At 37.0% G+C, this 19,747-nt stretch overlaps 1 protein-coding gene across 1 annotated transcript; it reads left to right on the top strand.

Annotated features, from left to right (window-relative positions):
• The first annotated feature begins 2,717 nt into the window (after nucleotides 1–2,717).
• LOC107734611 (helicase with zinc finger domain 2-like) lies at nucleotides 2,718–18,774 on the top strand. The gene is made up of 21 exons (XM_016546610.1): nucleotides 2,718–2,790; nucleotides 4,233–4,831; nucleotides 4,920–5,103; nucleotides 5,374–5,484; nucleotides 5,959–6,079; nucleotides 6,217–6,592; nucleotides 6,679–7,320; nucleotides 8,373–8,952; nucleotides 9,073–9,148; nucleotides 9,248–12,722; nucleotides 12,876–12,964; nucleotides 13,117–13,260; nucleotides 13,346–13,486; nucleotides 13,707–13,851; nucleotides 13,980–14,096; nucleotides 14,232–14,424; nucleotides 14,552–14,686; nucleotides 14,933–15,142; nucleotides 16,211–16,364; nucleotides 16,670–16,837; nucleotides 17,756–18,774. The coding sequence occupies exons 2-21, from the start codon at nucleotides 4,254–4,256 to the stop codon at nucleotides 17,902–17,904; spliced, it is 7,788 nt and encodes a 2,595-aa protein (XP_016402096.1). The 5' UTR covers nucleotides 2,718–2,790; nucleotides 4,233–4,253; the 3' UTR covers nucleotides 17,905–18,774.
• The last annotated feature ends 973 nt before the right edge of the window (nucleotides 18,775–19,747 follow it).

The following is a 19,747-nucleotide window of genomic DNA, read 5'->3' as shown; positions in this document are numbered from 1 at the left end:
GGCTCGTTCTAACACGCCCCCACATACCTACGTCACTATTTGGGCGGCGTTATGCAACTCTTCCCAGATAGTGACGTAGGTATGTGGGGTGTGTTAGAACGAGCCGTTTTAGGTAGGCGTGGTTGACTCTTAACTTTTATAAAGAATATCTCTTTGGATTTGAGACTTTAGTCTTTACAACTTTACAGATCTTCTTTATGCACCAAGAGCTTGTAACACTCCAAAGAGAAAGGAAAAATTGAAATCGCATCATATGACCCCTTTAATGTGTAACCAGCAATGGTACAATCTGGTCATTTAGTCTGGTCTAGGCTGTTATTTAGCAGAGCTGAATCTCACAAAATCAAAAAAACATGACTGTATCCACATTCACACTGCCCTTTATAGGATATGATTCATTCACGTTGGTAGTTTAGGTGCAGTTCAAGGGTCTCTGACTCAGATTTGTTGGTTTGTTTTTCAGTGACCTGAAAGAGAAACGTCTAAGCTATATGCTGCTAACTGATTACCGAAAACCATTTAAAATAAGATTAAAGCATAAGTTCGTAATAAGCTGTCTGTCATTTTTGCAACTGAGGGAAACTAAGAATGCATCCAATGGATTATTTTTGTTGGCAACACATCAGGATATTTTAGTTGTTGTTTATCACCCTCTATAGCAGTTTAGTGTCTCCTGAGGATCTGTGAAGTTTCTGTCTCTTGCAAGTTTTTTTGGTTTCTGATCAGGTATTGAATATGGAAATTACTGGCGCAGTATTTTCTAAACCATTAGGACTTTTATTGCTGCTGATAAGACTCGTATGCAATCAAGTACTGCTAAATCAGTCATTAAAGCGGAGTAAAATGAGGGTGTGTTTGTTTGTGTGTGTGTGTGCGTCATGACAAACTCTGGCCAGAGTGTGATTGAAATTACAGATAAATGAAACCGAAGCTGTTTTGTTTGCTCACATACTGCTACTTTTGTTTACCTGTGTTTTTGTCGGTAGGTGGATCTGAAAACACATTTAAAAGTACACACAATTATGACATTCCTGAGTCCTAAAGTCAGAGGCAGAACTATAAGGCACAACAGGGCATGCAGCCATAATGTAAACCTGTTTTGTTTGTCCAAACTTTACATAACTTTACTTAAGATGGCACTGAAGGGAGTGGTCAGGTGGTAGAATAAATATTTACGCTTCAAATATGCATGACGTCAGTCCTCAAGGTACCATTAAAGCAGTTTCATTCACCTGATTTGTTTAATAATTTGTGTACCATTCCAGTCTGTAATCACCTCAGGCATTTTCGGTCATGTGCGATAAGCCGTATTTGTTTTTGTAAGCGATGCTCCGCATAGAAAATATGGGCACATCAGCTACATCCTACGGCGTTCATAGTTGTGTGTTACAGAGTATCCTTTTGAAGGACTCCAGCTTTAGAAACAATGTTCCTTTATTTAAATTCAATCATTTGCTACTTTTTGAAACTGCTACAATGTAATTCTGCATGAAAAATTAAACGGGTGATCCCCACATAACAATGTTTTTTTATGTACAGTGTGCATCTGTTTTGTTTTCCTTATAAGATTGTTACTTTCTTGTTAAAGGAAACATTTTAAATGCAGGGTAAAGAACGTTCAGTGTATTAGTAGAAAAGATCCGTTATGAAATATTTCAGCTTGTATAATAATTTAATAATTTAAGCTTGTGCAATGGGGAAAACATGACTAATTTGTACAGGGCATGCAGCCATAATGTAAACCTGTTTTGTTTGTCCAAACTTTACATAACTTTACTTAAGATGGCACTGAAGGGAGTGGTCAGGTGGTAGAATAAATATTTACGCTTCAAATATGCATGACGTCAGTCCTCAAGGTACCATTAAAGCAGTTTCATTCACCTGATTTGTTTAATAATTTGTGTACCATTCCAGTCTGTAATCACCTCAGGCATTTTCGGTCATGTGCGATAAGCCGTATTTGTTTTTGTAAGCGATGCTCCGCATAGAAAATATGGGCACATCAGCTACATCCTACGGCGTTCATAGTTGTGTGTTACAGAGTATCCTTTTGAAGGACTCCAGCTTTAGAAACAATGTTCCTTTATTTAAATTCAATCATTTGCTACTTTTTGAAACTGCTACAATGTAATTCTGCATGAAAAATTAAACGGGTGATCCCCACATAACAATGTTTTTTTATGTACAGTGTGCATCTGTTTTGTTTTCCTTATAAGATTGTTACTTTCTTGTTAAAGGAAACATTTTAAATGCAGGGTAAAGAACGTTCAGTGTATTAGTAGAAAAGATCCGTTATGAAATATTTCAGGAACAATTTAAGCTTGTGCAATGGGGAAAACATGACTAATTTGTTCAGTCATTGTTAAAAAATGCATGTTACGTGCTAGCATATTCATTTCCAATTTTGTCTGAATGATCGCAAAAACATAAAAGGGTAAACTGATGTATCCTGAAATTGGTGTAGATATTCTAAAAAGTCTAACAGGAACATTAAGGCTTGTTTTTTGTGCTTTTGTTAGTAACAGATGTCTGTTTCCTGTGGATTTCATCAGTATTGAAACTGAAAGCTGAAACTGCGTTTGCACTGTTTTGTACAAGCGCACTGTCCTGGAAAAGGAAACTTATTTAATTCTAGGGGAGTGGTTTATACAGCGTCGCTCAGCAACATCTCTATAAATTGTTTAAACACCTCTAGATGCACATGACACATGAGAGCGGCTGAAACATCCAGTGTTACAGGAAGATCATGACATATCAGAAAACCATTGGGATGGGAAGGAAAATATGAAGGTAAGATAATGCTGTGCATTACTTATTCATGTTACCTGATTCTTTTATGAACATCTTATTATTTAGTATAAAATAGTCAATGAAGCTTTATTAAAAAGATCATTAAATTACATAATCATCTGTGGAATTCAAAAGCTGGCAGCTTCAGTCGCCACTTTAATTACTGTCCGTACAGTCAGAGGTGAATGGTGACTAAGTCTCTCATTCTGACTTTTGTGTTACACGGATGAAAGAATTCCGTACTCGGCATGACAGAATTAAAAAATCATTACATAATCTCATTTTGGGTGAACTCTTCCTTTAAGAGAAGGTGATCTGAAATCGTCGTTATAGGTGTTTACTTTAATCTGTAGTTTATATCCTTAAATATAAGAAATAGTTATGTGCTTATTGTGTCATAACTGCACTTACACAGTATTTGTTTTTGTATTTTCCTTTATTGAAATGTAAAGGTGGCAGGTAAATAATTTGCAATTACCACACACGTTTTTATAGACACACATTACCGTATGTAAAGATATGTTCTCTACAGCTGATGTTTATTCAGCCTGAAAAAGCTTATTGATCAATATTGGAATGTGTAATAGAGTGCTGCAGCCATGACGTCAAAACCCGGAAGACTAATTCGCTTTGGGTTCCCTTGAGATTTTCCTAACTTGACAATATTTGGACATTTTGTTGTACAGCATAAAATGCAAAAGCTCACACCCCAAACGTTCTTATGTACAAACATTAAGTTGTAGAGCAAAACGTCAAAGTATTGTCAATTTATTTTATCACAGACCTTGTTTTGCTCATATTTTGAAAAACCCCATTATAAAAAACCAGGTGATCTGAAATCGTCGTTATAGGTGTTTACTTTAATCTGTAGTTTATATCCTTAAATATAAGAAATAGTTATGTGCTTATTGTGTCATAACTGCACTTACACAGTATTTGTTTTTGTATTTTCCTTTATTGAAATGTAAAGGTGGCAGGTAAATAATTTGCAATTACCACACACGTTTTTATAGACACACATTACCGTATGTAAAGATATGTTCTCTACAGCTGATGTTTATTCAGCCTGAAAAAGCTTATTGATCAATATTGGAATGTGTAATAGAGTGCTGCAGCCATGACGTCAAAACCCGGAAGACTAATTCGCTTTGGGTTCCCTTGAGATTTTCCTAACTTGACAATATTTGGACATGTTGTTGTACAGCATAAAATGCAGAAGCTCACAACCCAAACGTTCTTATGTACAAACATTAAGTTGTAAAGCAAAACGTCAAAGTATTGTCAATTTATATTTATCACAGACCTTGTTTTACTCATATTTTGAAAAAAAAACATTATAAAAAACCAATAGGAAAATCTTAAGGGAACAAAAACGACAACAAAAAATAAGTTGTAAATGCAAGTAGTGAAAACCTCTAATTGCAAACTATTTCTATTTGCAGGAATTTCATGTCCCTTAAATCATGGCTTTTGCAGGAAATCATCATAATCTTCAAACATTAGAGTCATACAAGCTGTGTGTCAGATGTAATAAGTGCTGTAAAAAACACAATGAGATTTCATACTCCTATAAGGAGATCATCCATAACTGCTCAGAAGACATCTTACTGATCAAGCGGAAAGGTAGCAATTCATTGTGGAGGCCCGTTGCTCCCCTGCCAGACTTCCCCAGACCTTTCAAATATGTTGTTTGCTGGTACTTCACTGAAGAAAGTGGATGCACACAGCATGGAAGGAAATGTACCTATGCTAGGAGCTCAGAAGAAGCAGCGCTGTGGAACGTCATGAAGGATGAAAACCTGATAATTCCTAAGCTTGTGAAAATGATCAAACAAAACCAAAGGACACTGCAGTCAAAGTCTCAAGAGAAAAGAGGACAGTTTGACTGCACATTGTGCCAGGTCCACATCCCAAACGTTGAGGATCTGATGAACCACTGTTTCACTGTGAAGCACAGGAGACTGATTTTTGAAGATACCTCTCAGACTTGGAAGTACCGTGATCCACCACCAACATACAAGGACCAGAAATTGTGTGAAAGGTATTTTATATGAAGTGTGACGACTTGGCATTAGATGTTTGCTTGTGTCGAAGTAAGTTAAAGCAGCCTATAAAACGTTCTCCCATAGATCCCTGCTATGCGAGTATGGTGATAACTGCACAAAGGCACACAGTCAAGAGGAACTTCGTGAATGGCAAAAAAGAATCAAGGCTTCACGGAAAAGAGCCAGGGATGTAGACGAGATGGGCCTACTGTCCTATCAGGACAGTCTTTTGGATGAATACAGACACAGCAATGACAAGAAAATGATTGTAAGTAATTAACAATATATAACATCATTAGTGGCACAGTGAGTAAAGCTCTGGGGCAGTATCCCAAATGTTGACAGTTGTACCTCTGATCTTTGACACTTTGCATTGCTACTTGCATTTAATTTAGCTTCTTGTATTTAATGAATGTGTTATATATGATAAATTAATTTTATTGGTCCATGTTAATTTTTAATTTATATATTTACAACCAAAGCTTGATTATTATTGTACATATTTACTTTTTACAACGTCATAACTATATTCCTGCAGGTCAGCGACACCCTTCCTGATGTTTTTATCACCTGTGACCCAGATTTAGACAGTGTCTATGTAAGGAAAAAGGGAATACAATGTACATGGAATCTTACCATTATTTCGAAGGTTTGTACATTAACAGATATACGAATGTTTGTTTGATAGGGTTGTTTTAGTTACAGTATAGTAGTAACAGTTTCTAATGATACTATACACTTACAATTAGTTTTAAGAATTATGGTATCATAACAAAAATAAACACCGGTATTCGGTATGAACCGGTATACCGCCCAGCACTAGTTCCACTCATAATTTTGATATACCAAAGCAGTGTTTTGTACTTAGCTAAATGATCAATGAACCTTGAGGAAGTCAAAATCCTTAAGTCCCTAAGTGACATAAAAAAAGATTCAAGGCATCCTTTAAAAAGCAAATTTTTTGTACCAAAGTGCATATGTTGTCTATATGGTGGGATAAATGTATGATGCCTATGTCCATTTCTAAACATGTTTAGACAGCTGTAAATGTGTTAGTAGTGTAGGATAGCAACATCTTCAATGGCATTAATCTGTACTTTCAATTTAACTAAAAACCTTCCAGGATCCTCTAGTAGTGATTGCTTTACTCAAACGGGAACTGGGGGCGAAATTCAGCCTCAGCAAAGACCCCAATGAGGAACGGTCATATTCCAATAGTGATTGGTTTAAAAAGAACCAAACAGGTGAAGACTGAATATTTCTTACAAAACCCAGAAAGAAACCTTCGGCATGCTTTTACTAAACGTATTAAGTCAGTAATTATTTAACTGCCAAGCTCACTAATTATTTTCAACTAAGTTATTGTGATTTGTTTCTGCAGAGTATGAAATCCCAGTGTCCTTCAGATCTGACCAACCAGGCCTTTATGAGCAATGGGTAGTGTTTGACTTCAACACGAGACCCATACTGCGTCAGAAACTCAAGGTCAGAGTTGGCGAGGATGAATGTAAGGGCCCAGAACCAGAGTTTCCACTAGAAAAACAAGAGACTATCAGGAATCTTGAGCCCTGGAATAAGGAAAGCCTGAAAATCATTCCTTTTGTTAAAAGAGAAGAGGCAGAGAGAGAGCTGCTAAACAGATACCAGCTCATCGTGATAGATCAGATGAACAGTTCAATTAACCGTGAGAATTACAAACACAACATGCACAATTTTTTATATCAGGAGGAAAAGGTAGAAGGTGAACTGCTTAGCAGGTATTTATATTTCTTCGGTCTAAACCAAATACTTGACAATTTATAACAATTCTAATGTACTCTCTCTGTCCCCAAAATATTTCCAGTCTGAATCTACGAGGGACAGCGCAGTTGGAAAAATACCTGTCTGATGACAGGTTTGGATTGAAATGTGCTTATCCCGAGGCTCTTCTTGCTGCTGTGCCTCTGTCTCACCCACTCACTCCTGATACTCCTCAAGGTTTCATAGTGAAAAGACATGCTATCAGATCTCTTGTTCGTGTTGTGAAAAATAATGATTACCTTGGGCATACTTATGAGGCCGAATTTCTGAAAGATGCTGCCACTGAGACACAAGTAATTTTGCAGCTTTCCAAAGAATGCTGCACTGATCTGAATCTGCAAAAAGGACAGCAGTGTGAGATGGAAGTCCATTTCCAACTAAATCGTCTATGGTTCTGCGAAATGCACAAGGCCATTGATGATCTCCCCGACTTAGACAAAGTCTTACCTGATCTGAAAAACAGCAACTTCTGTATATCTTCCCAGTCAGATACAGAACTGTTAAACGAGAAGCAGCAAGCAGCAATGAACTTTGTTATGAGTGTAACAGACAACAAAAGCAGCATCCCACCGTTGTTGATACATGGACCTTTTGGAACAGGGAAAACTCGAACCATTGCAAAGATGGCCCAGGTTCTTGTGCAGCAACCACAAAACAAAATATTGATTTGCACACACACAAACAGGTAAGGCATCACAATTCATTGGCACTTCAGAGTACTGCTCCACAGAAGTAGGTCATCCTCCTGAAACGACCAGCTCAGAATAGGGGTGTAATATCGTAATTGTTGTTTAATTGATATGCGATTTGACATTATCAAGTATATCGCAATAACCAAACAAAAACACACCCAGAGAGTGCATGCATACACTACTGTACATAATATAGGTTAGACTACTGCGCAAGCACATTTAGAGTCCACGCTTTCACTATGTGATTTAGCCCATTAAAATATTTAGAATTCCCCAAAAATTCAAGATATGGGGGCAAAAATGCCCCCATATGACTTTTATGTCTTTTATATTTATCTCATCTGATATAGTTAATATCACACGAAGAGTGATGTATTTCTCTAAATATCAGCACAATTGCAAATGTGATATTGATTCGATGAACAGCTCAATAAAAAGAAGTTAACATTAAGTGACTTACATTTTAGACACACAATGGTGTTTTGTTACTGAATCAATCAGCCGATTGAACAAATTATTTTAGGTTTTATATTTAAAGTATATTTTCCCTTTTCCCCCCCAAATCATTTCAAATATCAGTATTCAACTTGTTTTTTTTACATCAAACCATTAATTATGCATTTGTAACTGCAGGTTAAATGCATTCATGTCCTGCATTAAATTGTCTGTGTAAATGCAATTCCAGAAAATATATTCCAGCTCAGAATAACATGAATCTCTATGCTGGTTAGTTCGTTTGTTTCTGGCCTAGCACAGTTAAAAAGCCTTGTGGCGACAATGGCACACCAACATCCAAAACACAACGTGCTGATCCTATCAACAGTGAAATGGCCTTTATACATTTGTTTTTAAATTGCATTCCTCCCGCTCAAACAGTAGAGCATGGTGCAAGCAACGGCAAGATCATGGATTACCAGAGAATGCATAAACAGATAAAATGCGTACCTTGAAGGCAGTGTCATTTTGGAATGACTTTGTCTGCTAATTTAATTGCTTAATGCAGTCATTGTAAGCTACAGTTGTTTCTCTTTTTTTCTTGATACAGTTCTGCTGATCTTTATGTAAATGGTCATTTTCATGACTATGCAACTGTTCATCATGAAGCCAAACCTTTGAGAATCAAGGCAAAGGAAAGCAATCCCAGATCCACTGATCGCATCACTCTACAGTACTGCCATTTATCCAGAGATGGCACTCATTTTGAGTTTCCTGATAAAGCTGTTTTAGATTCCGCAAGAATCGTCATAACAACAACTTCCCTAGCACGTTTCTTCCATGACATGAAGCTGCCTGAAAACTACTTCAGCCACATTCTGATCGATGAAGCTTCTCAGATGTTGGAGTGTGAGGCTCTTATGGCACTGGGCTTAGCAGGTAAAAATACACGTGTTGTTTTAGCAGGAGACCACATGCAGATGGGACCCAAGCTCTTCTCTGTGAAACAAGACAAATGCTCAGAACAAACCCTGCTCAATCGCCTCTTCTATTACTACCAAGCTGAAAACAGTGATGTGGAACAAATTCTAAGTGTCGTTGACATTGTGCAAGGAATAATGGAGGAATGGCCTCAAGAGTGGGGTGATAAAGATCCAGAATCAGTCTGTGTCCTATCTCAAGGCAGACAGGTATCAAACCTATAGATATTTACCGATTTGTATTATGATTTTATTAATGGCATCCTGTTATTGTATCAAATTCATGTCAGTGTGTTTATACCAGATGCTTTTGCCTCTTTTGTGTTTCAGGTGTTGGAAATAAGGCAAAGACTGCGTCAGCTTAGACTGCCCCGTTTCACTGTGGAGAATGCCGAAAATGTGCAAGGTAAAAATGATGCATTACTCAAATGTAATATTATGCCAAACACACTAGTATTGATGCATGTGATTTACAGAGCATACTGCCTTTCCTCATATTTTTCAGGAAAACAGTTCAGAGTAATAGTGATTTCCACTGTGCACACCAAGGACAGTTTATTGGAGACGGACCGGACCTGTCTTGAGTTTTTCAATGACATGCGAGTGCTGAACACAGTTATGACAAGAGCCCAATCTCAAATATTTGTTGTTGGAGATGCAGCTGCACTTTCTTGCCATCAGTTCGGTACATGCTGGAGACTATGGAGATCGTACATAGAGGATTGCATCAACAAGGGAAGTGCCCATGACTTTAACTTGGATTCTTTGAAACAAGATCTCCTTGAGATATCTGAGCTCTGCAGAAGTGAGGATGAAGAGAGCAGCGATAGTGAATCAACTACATCTGAAATATCAGACCTAGAAGACCCAATACTTCAAGAGCTTCTTGATGAGAGCAAAGACATCAACATTGCATTGACAGAGGAAGGTTTGTTTCCAGTTTTTCAACATGAGCAATTTATCAGTAGTGTTAGCAACCAAATTGCAGAAGTAGATGAAGAGCAATTGTTTACTAACTCTACAACACATAAACACTGTGAGCTGGTCATGGATTGTTTTGATCGAGCTTATGCTAAACCACTTGACGAGCCCTCCATAAGAATCGAGATCAAGGGCAGAAAAAACATTGGACAGGCATTTCCTGGAGACAAGGTAACAGTGGAGATCCTGAGTGAGATATCAAATCCTCCTACGGGGAAAGTAATCAACATCCTGGAAAGTGCGGATACTGTCAAAGAATTTGTCTGCACCCTTGAAAGACATGACAGTCAAGTGATGACACCTATCAACAAATGTATCTCCAAAATCTACACACCATTCTGGAAAGACAAACCAAACCACATTGCTGTAAGAAATCCTAAGAACCTCAAAATAGAGAAATTTATCAAAATAAATGAGGAGAGACACAGAAAATATCTCTTTGTTGTCAAAGTCCTTAAGTGGAGGAAGCTTTGCCGATATCCCTTGGGCATTGCTGTGGGGCTGTTTCCAGAAATAACAAATTTGGATGATGGATTGAATGTACTCAACATAGAGTTTCAGTTGAGAAGGACACTTTCTTCATCTTTAGAAACACAGATGCAAGACTTTCAAAGTCTTAATTTATTTGAAGACAGGCGAAGAGATTTTCGCATGCTCCCAACATTCACCATTGATCCTGCCGATTCACAAGACCTTGATGATGCAATCAGTGTAATGGATTTAGGTGAGTGCTATGAAATAGGAGTTCACATTTCTGATGTTGCTAGCTTTCTGGCTAAAGGCAGTGAACTGGACAAATATGCAAAACTGCTGTGTACTTCATTCTATCCATGTGGAATGGAGCCAATACACATGTTCCCTAAAGAACTGAGTGCCAATTTCTTCAGTTTGATTCCTAACCATGACAGACGAGCAATCTCCTTGATAATACAAGTGGATACTAAGACAAACTGCATAAAGAAAAGATTAGTTTGCAAGTCTGTCATTCACTCCAAGAGGAAGTTTTCATATGATGAAGCTGAGGACATCCTTGAAAACAATCGTCAGCATTATGACCTGCTTGAAATGTGCCTTTTGAAAGCATGGAACTTTGCTGAGGTTCACAGGAAATACAGAAAGCAGGACGACTGGTGCTACAAAATGCCAGACGAGGACGTGACTCTTGGAAGAAGGCGATCTCACCTAATGGTGGAAGAGCTGATGATCATGTTTAACCACACAATTGCTGAACGCCTTCTGTCTGATGAAACAACAAGGAGCTTAACTCCACTGAGATGCCAGAACAGGCCAAAAAGGGAAAAGCTTATTGACCTTTTTGACAAAAATGCTTCCTTGATTCCACTGTCTGTTCGCTTCTCAAGTAGAGCTCCTGAGAGTGTATACGTGTCTCATGAACTGAATAACCAAGGTTTGATCCACCACACAGCCATGCCAAACCCTCAGGCTGAGATTTCTGATTCTGAAACCATCCCCATATTAAAATCTGTTTTGAGATGCTTGAAGACAGCAGCAGAGCAGAAAAATATCTACAAAATAATTGACTTCATTGCAACTGATGAGATTCACCCCCAACTTCTTCCTTTTGCTACTGCATTTAGGAGACTGTGTCACAAAGCATGTATTCTGCGATCAAACTCGACACATGTCTCAAGAATTGGGCACTATGATTTAGACCTTGACAGCTATACTTGGGCCTCATCTCCAGTCCGCCGATATATAGATGTTATTGTGCAGCGCCTTCTTCATTCTGTGATTGACAAGACCAATGTTAGGTACACAGCTCATGACATTGACCTGTCTTGTATGGAATTTTCCAGGAAAAATGACCAACAGTCAGCATATGAGAGGAAAGCGAATGCTCTACATTTTGCATTAAAACTCTCAACCCAAAGCGAAAAGAAGGTGGCATACATTGTGGAACTCAATCCGTCAGGGACAAACTTCAGATTATCCTTCCCACTTAACAGAACCTCTATATCAGAAAACTTAGACATTATGTACAGGGATCTTCAGTTGGCAGATCAACCAGAGTTTGATGAAGCAAACAACTGCATGATCTTGAAATGGGTGCGAAGGATATATTCATTTTCCAATCCTCACATCCTTGCTGAAGTGAAACAACAAAATCCAAACTCAGTCATGGCCTATGTCTCTACAAAGACCTGGAAATGCCTAGCAGCTGCTCTTAGAGAGGAAAATTGGGACATATTGTTTCCCCTGATTGAGAAGCTTGACGTCAGCTCAAGAGTCCATGCAAGACAATTCCAGGAAAGACTGAGAAATGCTAAAAGTTCAGAAAAATTTGATCCCATGCATGCTGAGCATTATGCCGAACTGTCGCTGAAAATAAAGCAAGGTGAGGCAGTCGAGGTGCAGCTAGGTACAGCCACTGCTCGAGGATTAATGACACCAGCAATTCAGCTGTTTGTTGTGCATCCAAAATTTGAGATTTGTTTGGAGCATGTGAAAGATCCAATCAAGTGTTTTTCAAAATATGCATTCCACTCATCAAGGAATACATACAACTCGTACATGGATTATCAGGCAATATGGAAACCTTTGAGTGAAATGGAGTCAGCCTCCAATGCTGTGTCTGAAAATGAGAGTATTATTATTGAAGATGCAGTCTTGAAATGGAAAACCTCTCCTCAAAAGACGCATGAGGGGTTTTTTCTCCTTCCGCTTGACAAAAAATCCCAGTGGTCTATTGAATGTGACCTTAGGAACAGTTTCCTCTGCATTCGAACTAAGATTCACCAAAGTCAGAGTAGTCCCTTTCTGGAAAACTCTCAGTGCACAGCTCTCATGGATATTCCTTCTATCACTTGGGTGGCCCATGCCATAATTACGGAAGTTGAAGAAACTGACTCCAAAGAACCAAAGAATTTACAAATTGATTTTCAGATTAACCACATGCCTATGACAAATATTCCAGAAGCCATATTCTGCGAGAGGACAAGATTTACTCTGGAGCTGATTCCAAAGCTTCTGCCAGATGTGTAAGACTACAAATGATAGACACTATAGCTTATTAAAAATTTTCTATTTATGTACACTGTATTGTTTTATGTGTATCCTTAGATTATGATCACATCTTCAAACAATATATGTATGCTTCATTAATTGTTATGCTTTTTTTATTTTATTTGCAGGCGCAAAGAGGACGCAATTAGCAGTCTAACCAAAGCCAACAAACTCGTAAAAGATATCGCCATGGGCAGGAAAATCAACTCTGAAGGAGGTACAACAGTTTGACTTTTACTGCCTCATTATAACGTTTTGCATATTTATATGTCAAGCTCTGCTATCAAAACTAATGATTTACTAGTCATCTTTTTTTTTTTTAATTATCAAATGCAGTTTTACTTTGTTTAACACTGTATTTCCTCAAAGGATGCAACATTTCAAGGCAGACGACAGCCAGATTTGAGATTGAAAATTATCTCCCTTCTGGGTTTTCCCATCTAAACAACAGTCAGTGCAAAGCTATAAGAGAAGCACTGACCAACCCATTCACTCTTATCCAAGGACCACCAGGTGAGAAATATTTGACTTTCTTTGGCCCTAGGCTATTGTAATTGCCATTCCTTCCCTATTATATTATTGTTGTGTATTTTCACAGGGACTGGAAAAACTGTTGTTGGTGTCCATATTGTGTACTGGTTGCTCAAGAATATCCAACAGCTTCCTGCCACCAATTCACAGAAGAAGGGAGCTGTTCTGTACTGTGGCCCCTCAAATAAATCGGTTGATGTTGTTGCAGGTAAATTTTCTGTATAGCCAATTATTATCCATTTTGTCAGTTCGGTCCCTCTAGTGAAGGAGTTACACCACAATTTATTACCGTATTGACCCGAATTTCCAAAAGGTACATCTGGAAAAAGGGGGGTCGTCTTATAATCAGGGTCGTCTTATATTCGGGCCAATACGGTACTTGAACAAGGATTACTGCAACGTAAACTGTCAATATGAATGTGTTGCAGGTCATCTCCTAAAACTTCAAAATCAACTTAGACCTCTCAGAGTCTACAGTGATCAGATGGAAATGTTGGAATTTCCTTACCCAGGATGCAATCTGAAGCTGTCACGCAATTCTAAAAGAGGCGAAAAACCCAACACAGAGCTCAGGTATTTGCCAAATACTGTCCATCTGTCACTTATCTGAGTGTAGATACTAACTGCCAATGTAAAATGCGTGTTTATACATCTAAACCTGGCTTTCCACTAACAGATGTGTGTTGTTGTTGTATTATTAGTTCCATTGCACTACACCACCTGATTCGAAAGGATGGCAACCCATATTCCACACAAATATTTGCTTTTGATATGAAAATTAGAAGAGGAGATCAATTTACTGGTGAAGAAAAAAAACTGTATGTATGGCTCAGTAACTACAAATCTCTTTTTGATTCTATGTTATTGTTTCTTGTTTGTTAGAAATTGTTTGGACACAATTTCATAGAAATGAAAAGCTAATTTAATGTAAAAAAAACAAACTTTTTTTAAAGCTACAAAGACACCCTCCAAAAGGCTCGAAAACATGAATTATTGCAGCATGATGTCATCTTGTGCACTTGCACAGCAGCCTCACACCCTGCCTTAGCTAAAGTCCTCGACTTCAAACAGATCATCATCGATGAATGTGCCATGGCAACTGAACCTGAAGCCTTTATTCCCCTAGTGGCTCACAAGCCTGAGCAGGTATGGCTCCAAAGCAATGTTCTTTTTAGACAAACACTGATTTGGATATTAGCATTTTCATTTCATTATGTTTGCATTGAACAAAGATCTTTTAGGTTCTTAATATCCTACTAATTTCATGTTGTAGATTGTTCTTCTGGGCGATCATAAGCAGCTGCAACCTGTAGTCCACTGTGATGTGGTGGAGCGATTGGGAATGAGCAAATCTCTTTTTGAACGTTACATGGAGAAAGCACTCATGCTTGACACTCAGTACAGAATGGTAATAAATTAAATAGCTATTTAAATAATAAAATAAATAGCTCTAATACTGTAAAATAAAACATTTCTGTCTGATGCTGTTGTTTGCTTTCGAAAGATAAACTTCTGTTCCGTTATAGTTTTTATTCATGAATAGTATTTTTTTTTTTTATCTAGTGATACTTAACAATGATCTAAACAATTAAAAAGCAGTAGTTTCACTTAATTCAAATAAACATTTCTCCATTGCATATCTTGTCTCTTACAGCAAGAAGACATTTGTGAATTTCCATCTAAGGAGTTTTATGACGGAAAGTTAAAAACTAAAACATCCCCCAAACCAAGGCTCTTCCTTACTAAGTCAAGGCAAACATGCATAGTTTTCGGCCATGTTGAAGGAAAGGAGAAAAGTCTGGTGGTCTCGACTGAACGGGGAAATGAAAATTCAAAAGCAAATTTGGAGGAGGCAGAAGAAGCGGTAAGAGAAGTGTAATTTAGTAGATTAAAAAAGGATTTTGGGCTATACTTTAAATTAAACTTTATAGCCTTTTAAGTTACACAAGAGAGAATTTATTTGCGGGTTGTTTCATTTTGAAGGTTGCTGCCGGTACAGTAGTTTTTGTTTGTTTGTTTATAAAGTAAGAGAAGGAACTATTATCTAAGATTATAAACCTAAGATATCTGAACTTCTACATAGCGCAGCATACAGTATAATACTCTGATATTTAATCAAAGAATGGCTCCATATACGTGGAGATCTGGGCTAAGCCTTAAACATCCACTGACCCGACTGTAGAACTATTTTTTTTATATTTAACATACCGCTTCTACTACTTTCGTGTCTCATAGGCTACTCCACTATGTATATTTTCATAACAACGCGAGTTAGTAATAGCTAATAGCAAATAGCTAATTGGCGCCATCTTGAGGTTCAAAATGACTAAAATATGGTCTCAAAGGAGAAAATTAATATTTAACCTGGCACAACGGGTGGATTCGTCCCTCTTTAACACATCCGTCAAAATACAACATGACAACCGTTTCTAAATAATGGACAAATACTGTGTAAATTCTGTTATTTTCACAAAACACTGATATTAATAAACTTACTTACCTAATAACTCCGTCTGATGCAGAGAGCATTAGATTTACGCTCTTCTGCAAGCTTCTCCCTCAGTCGATGCAGTTGGGCGGCAAATTTTGGCGGTTAAGTTTCCTAGGAGACAGAGTAACGACTCCTCCCAACGGCGCGCTCCCTTTTGTAACATTCAAATTTCAGGACGTTATTGGAGATATAATAGAAAGTACCTTTTTAATTTAAAAGTTAAATTAATTACAAAGATTCTTACATGAATACAGTACATGAAGATGCATAAAAGTCTTAGGTACAGAAAATAAAATATATAAATAAAGAAATTATTTAAATGTAGAAGCCCCACCCATTTTTGCCACAAACAATTTATTGTTCTAAATTCAAAATGCCGCCTAAGGATATATTATAAAATTATATATCAGTTTATTTCAAATTGTGATGATCTTCCAACAGGTGCGGATCGCCATTCTTTTGACTGAGGCTGGAATAAAGACAAAGGACATCGCCATTCTCACGCCATATAATGCTCAAGTGTCAAACATTAGGGAGTCCCTGATTGATAAGGGTATAAGAGACATCACAATCAACACCATCATGAAAAGTCAAGGTACTGACAATTTTAACATGCCATTTTACAATAGTGGCACACTAAACATCAATAAGCATGATCTTGTTTAAATCTTACTAAAACCTTTAACACTGAACCTTGACCCATGACAGAACATTACAATCAACCATTATTTAGCTCTCTTTTAAAAAAGGAATTTTTATCGTTTAAATGGTTTTTAAGGCACAAATACAAGGCATTCATACTTAAGTTGTGTTTATGATTGTATGATTTGACAAAGGCATGTAGATATTGTTTCTGAATTGATTATTTCTGATCTTTTCTCCTTTGTTTGTTGGCCACAGGAAGTGAATGGAAATATGTCATCATGTCAACTGTGCGCTCTTGTCCCAAATCTGATATAGAAGCACAACCAACCAAATCCTGGATTATAAACCGACTTGGATTCATCATGGACCCACACCAAGTGAACGTGGGCATTACCAGGGCACAAGAAGGCCTGTGCATCATTGGTTAGTTACGCCATCTAGGCTTGTGGGAGTCAATAATGTGTGAAAAATTTGGTCCGTAACACCTGTTATTGGAATAATGCAAAATAACACGCACATCGTCATTTTTGTCTCTTAAGCATGAATATTATTCAGTCCTATGAGGGTATAATATATCATTTATCTTCATCTTATGTCAGGTTTAAGCTAAATACCTTTATAATAACACTAAACCTTCTTTAAATTTACCTACATTATGTACACTGTAAAAAATGATTGTGATTTTAACAGTAAAAGACTGTAAAAATGCTACAGTAAAACCCTATTAACTGGTTAACAGTAAGTTTCCATACTATATTCGGTGAATAATGTCCTCCTCAGCTCGTAGAAAAGCTGTTTGTGATGAGCTTTGGTTCATCATGTGACTTTCTCATCACCACCAGTTTTTGGTGGTTATCAGTATTACAATGGTTCAAAACAGATATTAGTACTTCAATATGTTGGTTTATTAACATTACATCAGGTTAATGAAATTCGGTATTTTATTGTGAATTTAAGTTAAGTCTGTAAAACCTAAAATGTTGCTACCATATTTTTTATGGTGACGTTCTGGCAACCACAGCTGCCGGTATTTTACCGTAAATGCCACAGATTCTTTTTAGAACTACAGTAACATCTTCTGATTTCTCTCAACATGGAGAGAGCTGTCAATCAATAAATTAAAAAAAAAAAGTAACGTGCATTACTTATTTGAAAAAGTAACTCAGATATTCTCTTGTAAATTAAAAAGTAACGCGTTACTTTACTAGTTACTTGAAAAAAGTAATCTGATTACGTAACTTGCGTTACTTGTAATATATTACCCCCAACACTGTTTATAATTACCAACAGTTTTATATTTGATGCTTGGATTGCAGTGCCGTAATTCTGCTATTTTGACAGGTAATGAGAACTTGCTGCGCTGCAGCGTCTTGTGGAGAAAACTTCTGGATCATTATAAGGAGAACGGATGTGTAGTGAATCCCGCCAGGAACATCCAGGTTCAAAAACCCACTAGAAGTCTGGAAATGAAGAAAACTGCCAGAAGATGATGTGCTTCACGCAGTGTTGTTTTTGTAGCTGCATTTGCTTTATTTCTACCTGTGTTAAATGTGCACTTATATACTCTACATTTTCACATTTATGCATTATTATTGTGACATTTTTTTTCATCGGGGAACATTGCACCTGTTGGATATTGGTGCTATACATTAATATCATAAAATAACCACTCTTGAATGGCACTTTAGTATATATTAAATTTTAATTACATTTTAAATATTTTTCATTTTTAAGTCCGTTTCTTGAAAATTAGATTGTATTTATCTATTTTAGTTTCAGAATTTTTGTGACGTTTCAAGTTTGCATTACTCAACCATAAATTAATAAAGGAAAACATTTTTGCATTACATCTGTTTAAAAAAAAACTCAATTCTGTATATATAAATGCAAAAGAAGACAAAGTGACATTTCTGTCCATGTAACTATGAAATATAGAAATTAATGACATTTTTATTCACTCAATCTTCAAATCAATTTCACCACAACAGCACCACTAGACTATGACTAGAATGCAATGTTATTATTTGACCACTTAGTGGTGCTGTACTAGCATAGAAAGCAAATCATGATGCAATTTGCAATTAGTAAGCGTGTATTTTTTTAGATGTTGTTGAATAATTTGTATCACATTGTTTTCTATTGTCTATGAGTGTATAATTGTAATGCAAGAAACTGAATGTTCTGTATTTATTTGTTTACATGTATAAAGATGTATCTGTGAATGAAATGTACCTTCTAATTTATGTTCATTGTGCAGCTCTTTACATAATTTGCACAACAGTCGATACAGGAGCTGCAGAATGTATTTGGATGCTGAAGTCACAAATAAAAATGTTTGAATGTGATTGATTAGATCTGTATCTGTCACAATACATCTAGCATTTCAAACCCAACACACTTCCATCAAATGTTTTGCTTGTGTTTGTGCTTTGATACTTTGTATCTAATGTAAAGACATTTAAACTTCTTTAAAGTGTGGCATTAGTGCTTTTGAGGGCCACTGTAGGTCTATATTTTGACATGTAAGAACACACACACACACACACACACAGAGAGAGAGAGGGGTGTTAGTAAGGGGGAGACAGACGCCAGGCTAGTTTGGAAAAGACTCTGAAGAGAGCTGTGGTTTTGCGGGAGTGTGACGAGACATGGCAAGAAGAGAGAGAGAAACCACTGATGAGAGTGGATACGTGAAGAAAAGACATTACTTGAGAAGCACAATTGTGTAAAATATGAAGATTTGTTTTGAGAGAACATCTTGACATTGCATTGTACATATATCATACATGGGATAAAAATAAACTTAAATGAACAAGTATTCTACAAAAACAAGTTTAAATGTATTGTAATAATTGATTCTAAAGTAAATGCATCTTTTTTAAGGATATTTTTACTATAAAATGATTGAGAACTAATTTTCTTGCAGTGCATTGCATAAAAGACATGCATCAAGAAGCTGTGAGCATGTGCTTGTGTGCATAAGTGTAGTGCATGTCTTACGCTGACTTGTTTGGAAGTGTGTGTGTGTGTGTGTGTGTGTGTGTACCTGGTATTTATCACGTTATGGGGACCAAATGTCCCCACAAGGATAGTAATACTAGTAAATTTTGACCTTGTGGGGACATTTTTGAGGTCCCCATGAGGAAACAAGCTTATAAATCATACAGAATGAGTTTTTTTGAGAAAGTAAAAATGCACAAAGTTTCCTGTAAGGGGTAGGTTTAGGGGTAGGGTTGGTGCAGGGCAATAGCACATACAGTTTGTACAGTATAAAAAAACCATTACGCCTATGGAATGTCCCCATAAAACATGGAAACACAAAATGTGTGTGTG

Source organism: Sinocyclocheilus rhinocerous, unplaced genomic scaffold, assembly GCF_001515625.1.
Source record: "Sinocyclocheilus rhinocerous isolate Xijiao unplaced genomic scaffold, SAMN03320098_v1.1 scaffold2145, whole genome shotgun sequence".
NCBI lineage: Eukaryota > Metazoa > Chordata > Actinopteri > Cypriniformes > Cyprinidae > Sinocyclocheilus > Sinocyclocheilus rhinocerous.
Note: the sequence above shows the minus strand (reverse complement) of the source record. Positions and strands in the feature narration are given on the sequence as shown.

Excerpts from the sequence above, each read along its gene's own strand:
- LOC107734611 (XM_016546610.1), top strand. The coding sequence starts at position 4,254 with ATGGCTTTTGCAGGAAATCATCATAATCTTCAAACATTAGAGTCATAC. Across the intron at positions 5,485-5,958 it reads ATCTTACCATTATTTCGAAG|GATCCTCTAGTAGTGATTGC; the intron begins GTTTGTACATTA and ends AAAACCTTCCAG. Across the intron at positions 9,149-9,247 it reads GAATGCCGAAAATGTGCAAG|GAAAACAGTTCAGAGTAATA; the intron begins GTAAAAATGATG and ends CATATTTTTCAG.